The sequence below is a fragment of the Gadus chalcogrammus genome, chromosome 2 (genome assembly GCF_026213295.1).
Source record: "Gadus chalcogrammus isolate NIFS_2021 chromosome 2, NIFS_Gcha_1.0, whole genome shotgun sequence".
Lineage (NCBI taxonomy): Eukaryota > Metazoa > Chordata > Actinopteri > Gadiformes > Gadidae > Gadus > Gadus chalcogrammus.
This window is the reverse complement of record NC_079413.1, coordinates 11,558,384-11,564,477: the sequence shown is the minus strand read 5'-3', so window position 1 is coordinate 11,564,477 and position 6,094 is coordinate 11,558,384. Positions and strand designations below refer to the sequence as shown.

The 6,094-nt window shown below is 40.5% G+C and overlaps 1 protein-coding gene across 1 annotated transcript; it reads left to right on the top strand.

The window, feature by feature from the left end:
* The first annotated feature begins 24 nt into the window (after nt 1-24).
* LOC130374144 (small ubiquitin-related modifier 2-like) lies at nt 25-6,043 on the top strand. Its single transcript, XM_056580748.1, has 4 exons — nt 25-127; nt 933-1,064; nt 5,067-5,138; nt 5,359-6,043. The coding sequence occupies exons 1-4, from the start codon at nt 107-109 to the stop codon at nt 5,419-5,421; spliced, it is 288 nt and encodes a 95-aa protein (XP_056436723.1). The 5' UTR covers nt 25-106; the 3' UTR covers nt 5,422-6,043.
* Nucleotides 6,044-6,094: the final 51 nt, after the last annotated feature.

Below are 6,094 nucleotides of genomic sequence, written 5' to 3'. Positions count from 1 at the left end.
GGACGCATGGACGCGCACGCTTGTATAATAATTTAAGCGGTAGCGAGCACGTGCGCGTACCCGTATTCTTTGTGTTGCAGCGTAGAGAAGCGCAAAAAGAGTAACCATGGCTGATGAAAAACCTAAGGTGAGTTTCTAAATATTGCGCCCAATGTTCCACATAATTGGCTGTATCATTAGGTTATGGTCTAAAATAAAAGTTGACATCTTATTCTTAAAATGCCTTATTTCAAGTTGTGGACAGAAAAAAAAATCAACTACTACTTGAATACACCGGAAGGATTGTGAACGCGCATTTATAGGCGCGTATATTGCTCCATTTGATTACTGACCGCAAACCAATGCGCTCAGTGATGTTGCTTTACCCTAAACATAAAATCTCCACGAATGAATGAATGAATGGTGGCTATTAACCCAGTCGTTGTCTCTTAGTTGACTAGTCTCCCTACTGTTGGCCCAATCTTGTTTGTTGATTATAACATTCCGAAAGTTACTTTGAATTCTCCTTCATTATTTATGGGCTCCACACGTCGTTTCCTTTAATAAAATAAAAAGTTACCAAAAAGCATTAATGGATGAATTCTGTATGCATGTTGTAAGAATAAATAAACCTAAATTCCCCTCTGGGATTAATTCAGTTCATCTTCTCTTATTCAGACAATGTATTTCGGCCAGTGAGGTTCATTTTATTGTGACTGCGATTATTTTGTGAAATTATCTGTGCTCCTTAAAGTGTCACACCTGCATTCATTCAATTGAATGGTGGAATGACTCAACAATTCATGTCTGGACGCCGTTAAGACAAAACCATACGTTTTCTTCTACATTTGCCTGCCTTTCTACAGTTGGCATCATCGGATTTCTGAGTCAATGTTCCTTTGCATGCTTTATGATTAATCTCTAATGCATTCCCCCCCCCCTTTTTTTTTTAGGAAGGAGTGAAAACGGAAAGCAGCGAGCATATAAACCTGAAGGTAGCAGGACAGGATGGCTCTGTGGTTCAGTTCAAGATTAAAAGGCACACCCCCCTCAGCAAACTCATGAAAGCCTACTGCGAGAGACAGGTACAACTGCTACACATTTAACTATACTAGAAATACATAATGGGTGATTGGAAATTACAGAAGTGACGTAGATTAATTAGGCCTACTCAGGCAGTGCCCTTGTGTATCCTATTTACCAATGTGAAATGAGGCAACAAAAGGTCATCCTGGCCAATGATATTCTTGAGACAAAACCATCAGTCAGTTGTATGCCTTTTTTTTAAACTTTAAACATGGGTAACAATATCATTATAAAAAACATAGATTACATAACTGTGGCCAAATTGGCTCAATCAACCATAGGTGAGTTGAATGGAACCAATATAGTAACAATGAAGTATACCGTGCAATTAGCTGCAATGATTGGGCTACCTTCTGGAACAAGTTAAAGGGGCCACTCACACTAGGGCCGCGTCCCCGTGCCCGAGCTAATTTGCATACTAAAGTCTAGAACGTTTGGCTAGTGTGACCATGCCATCCGTATTCCAGCACGGAACAGCCCCTTGGCCACGGCACACTTGGGAGAGGTGTGCCATGGCCAAAGTACAGATGCTAATGAGATGACACGCGCGGATACGCAACGTGAGCTGGATGACGTAGTCCTTGCGCGACCCTTCTTTCTTTATAGGTCCATGCCCTTCTTCCCCACAACAATCATTTTAAACAATGGCGGCAAGCGGTTCACGAGAGGGTTTACGTTGGTGCGATAGTGAAGTCGAGTTTTTACTTGAAATTTGGGCCGACGACAGCATTCAGTCGCAGCTGGACACCACGCTTGGTGATGACGTATTTATCGTATTACGACGTGATGACGTATGTATGAAGGAGCAATCGTGCCCAGGCCACGGCCTTTGGAAGCAGTGTGACCACGGGCCAGCGGGGGGAGGGGGAGAATCGTGCTGAATCTCCCTGCAGCACGGTGTGAGTTGGTTGTATCAGCGGTTGTATCAAAGATTGTATCAGCGATGTTGGGTGACGTCACTTCTGTTGGTATAGACCTCTGAAGAATACGTCCCGCCTCCGAGGCTCCTGGCTCCCTCGGTCAAATGTCTATGGGAAATAACATTGGGTTTTTGAATGATTGTACATAACAAACTCCGTAGGTGGTGAAAAAGTAAAAGCTGTATCCCGCTTTGATCTCCAGACTTTTTCCATCTAGTTTCGACTGGGTTTTTGGATTGTCGGTGCAGTTAAAGTAGTAAACGATTATTAATGCTACTTTTAAGGGCACCGACAATCCAAAACGCAGCTTTTACTTCTTCGCCACCTGCAGAGTTTGTTATGTGCGACGATCATTCAAAAACGCCATGTTATTTCCCAATTCCCATAGACATTTGACCGAGGGAACCGCTAACACGGGACTTATTCTTCAGAGGTCTATTTGAAGCGAGATCCCAAACAAACAGAGCTAGCTCGCCCCTCCCTTCCGTGTTTCGTGCATCCAGTAAAAACTATCATAAACGCAGTGCAAAACCCAACCCTTGTCTGTGATTGGTTAGAATACTATTTATTTTGGTTTTCAGTGGTTGGTATTACCATTTGTTATTGTGTACGATCTCGTGACATAGGCTGCCTACAGAGACGCGTTCTTTTTGACTGCCAGCTTATGGGGCGGGATCATTAATGTTTCGGCCTAGAATCGCTGATGCAACCTTTAAAGTCGTTATAACATTTCACCTGGCTGGTAGCTTTAAATAACCTGGACATATCTGACTGTAGTCAAAGGTGAATGATGGGGATTTCAATAATCGTATCAATAAAATCACAACCCATTACTGATATTTTCTTAAAATACAAAATGCCGGCTAACCCATACATTATGGGTTATACCATACAAGAATCTTACTATCGACACTAGCTTAACCCCTGCCACTCATTCCACCCAGCAAGCCAAGCTACAGTAGTTGTGTCACAATTGCAAAGCAAGTTGGATTAGAAGGAACAATGTAATTTAGATTTTTTTTCAGTGAGTAGTCTCCCTCCTACTAACAAGGAGGGGCTCCATCCTACCCATTACGTGCTTAAAATATTTATTTTCTTGTTTTCTATTTCATCAATAAGTTTAGCAGTATTAAAACAGAACAACACTTCTAGATTGATTCCAGTTAGTCAGTCCATCAAGCGTGAGGTTTGAATGAGGTTCCTACAGCTTGGAAACGCTGCCCAAAATCTGCCGGCCACAATGATGGATGGCGAACACTAGCATCAACTTTGTAGAAAGGTATTGCACACAAGTGCTGTATACATACATGGTATCTACTGAGACAGTGGCTGCATGCTGTGTGCACCAAAGGGAGATTTGTCATGCGAAAAACCTAAAAATTATGTAATCACAGCCCTCAGCCACGGTTCATATGGCAACGTTTTCAAGCAGTGCTTGAAGTTATGGCACAACTGTGGGAGTGCTCGCAATGGAAATGAAATCCACGTAAATATGGAGTGTGAAGGATTTAGTGGTATCTAGCGGTTAGGTAGCAGATTGCAATCAACTGATTAGCACCCCATACCTCCCTGCATCCCTCATTTTCCAATGATGTAGGAGAGGCTACGATGGCCTGTTACTGGCTTATAAGGAGGTTCTTCCAAAATGATGTCATCGTCAACGATAGCATCGGGTAGCGAAGTGTCCGGTGATGAGGTTTCTTGATAGATAATTTAATCACATTTAGTTATTTAATCTGTAAAACATAGGTCAACATTTTTAAGTAAGACAGCAATTATGATTACAACTAAAACAAAAACTCAATGTTTTCTCACTCTGAGCCACTTTGGAAACATGACGGTGCAACATGGCAGGCTCCGGGGAAGGGTCCCACATCCTATATAGATTAAAAGAGTTACCGTAAACATAATTCTTCTTTTCGCTGGATTACATACACATTTAAAAATACTTTACTGCACCTCTCCAATTAGGACATGATTTTGAACATATGGGGATAAAAACAAAAAAGGTGGTTTGAACACTGCAACGTTTGAATGACAACACAACCTTAGAGCTATTCAAGAGCATGAAGAGAAAAAAAAAAATGCAAACACCCCTCTGGATTTTGGATCGCTAGAAAAAGGCCCATGTACAAAAATATCCAACTCTACAAAGTTAGGAAGCCCCCAGTCCACCTAAGTATTGACATTGATGGATATAACCTAATAAATCGATATAAACTCCTTGTAACAAATATATAATAAAAATCACAGAATAAAAACCACATGGCCTGGCCATAAAAACATTTGGCAGAGGCACCAATTTATAATCATGCCAGTGAACCATAACATTATGATGCTAACATCTTAATCCTGGGGTCTAATACAGAGAGCTGTGCAAGCCTCCATCCTGTAGGTCACTGATCCAGCCTCGCTCAACCCCACACTGTGCCTTTTGCTGTGCCGCTACTGCATATATGGAGCTGGTCGATGTGGATGCGTCAGAATATATGAAAACGTATACTTTCAATATGATCCTGGCAATATATAGTAGTAAATTAAAATATACCTGAATACTTGAATGGTTTACTAAAATGAATTTAATATTCAATGAACAAGCAAAAGCAATTGTTAAATGCTTTATTGAATTCCTCCCACATATTTAAAACGAATTAAAATCTGATATTTTCATGCAACAAATGTAATCCTATCGGTCATAATCATTATTATTATTATTATTATTATTATTATTATCATCATCATATTATAGTCCACTTAAAACAGACGTATGTGACAGCTAACAAAGCTTTAGCTCTTGATAATAAAAGCTATTATGTTCTTATTTGTCTTTCCCCTGTGATCTTTTGGTGAAGGGAAAAATAAGGTCAGACATAGGACAGGCACCACATGAAGGGAGTTCATTTGAGATGAAAGTCCCCATCAGTGCATATGTTCCCCCCCATGTGTTTGAGATATGCCTACAATACCTCAGCCTTGCTTTATGCCATTTCAAAATTACATTGAAAACATGCAGAGACAACTGGGTACAGTTTCATGTATGTACATTATTAACTAATTTGTCTTTGCCCCAACCCCTCCTAGGGACTGGCCATCCGGCAAATCAGGTTCCGGTTTGATGGACAGCCAATAAACGAGACGGATACACCATCACAAGTAAGCCTGACCATGTGGTGTAGGGTAACGTGTATGCTGTTGAAGAACATCATTGGATGAGGAAACTCGACTAAAACATGGCCTTCCCAGGCCCTTGAGCAAAGAGAAATCTCACCAAGAGCAGCATTTTTAACTTCTACCAGCAGCTGGGTTAGGCTTGTAACCATATCATTTGTTTTCTCCTCTGACCCCACCCCCCTGTTATCGTTTCAAATTACAGTTGGAAATGGAGGATGAAGATACGATTGACGTATTCCAGCAACAGACAGGCGGTCTGCTTTAATCGCAGCCGTGTATCAGCAACCGGTTCCCCCCATCATCCTTTCCTGAATCGCTACACACACAAACGCACGCTCAATATGCTTATTTGCAACTCTCTCTGCTGTCACAAAAGAATGGCCAGACATCAGCATTCTCAACTACAATTTTTTTTTTTTTTTGTATAGTTTTTTTGACTTTATTCTCACCCATGTTACTTTGCTGTTGTTGTACATAATGCAGTCTAAGTTATGGTTTTATTTGCTGATGTCATGCCATGGCAAATGTTACTCGACCTCGTTTAGACTTGGTAGGGCTTGTTCTGAAGATACAGACTATGAATGGAAAGAATGAATTGAAAGGAATTAATTGAATGTTTGGCTATAGGCTAGGCTTAGCTGTCATCTGAGAAAAAAGCTCTACAAGTCAATCTGTTTTGGGCTGGATATTGCAGAGCAGATTATTGTATTAAGTCTATCTGCCTAAAAAATTGATTTTCTAACCCCTTTTTTAAATAAAGTAGTGAATGTGTAGGAAAAATGACCACCTTGTCTTATAGTTATGCAAGGCCATAATGTCATGTTAGTCTAAATCTTAATCTGAAGTTAATGTTTGTTTAAATAAATCGACTGTTTTTACCAAACTCCCAATTATTGTTTCTTGTACGGTTGTTTGTGGCAGTTATTGTTTTTTTTATA

Excerpts from the sequence above, each read along its gene's own strand:
- LOC130374144 (XM_056580748.1), top strand. The coding sequence starts at position 107 with ATGGCTGATGAAAAACCTAAG. Across the intron at positions 128-932 it reads TGGCTGATGAAAAACCTAAG|GAAGGAGTGAAAACGGAAAG; the intron begins GTGAGTTTCTAA and ends TTTTTTTTTTAG. Across the intron at positions 1,065-5,066 it reads AAGCCTACTGCGAGAGACAG|GGACTGGCCATCCGGCAAAT; the intron begins GTACAACTGCTA and ends AACCCCTCCTAG.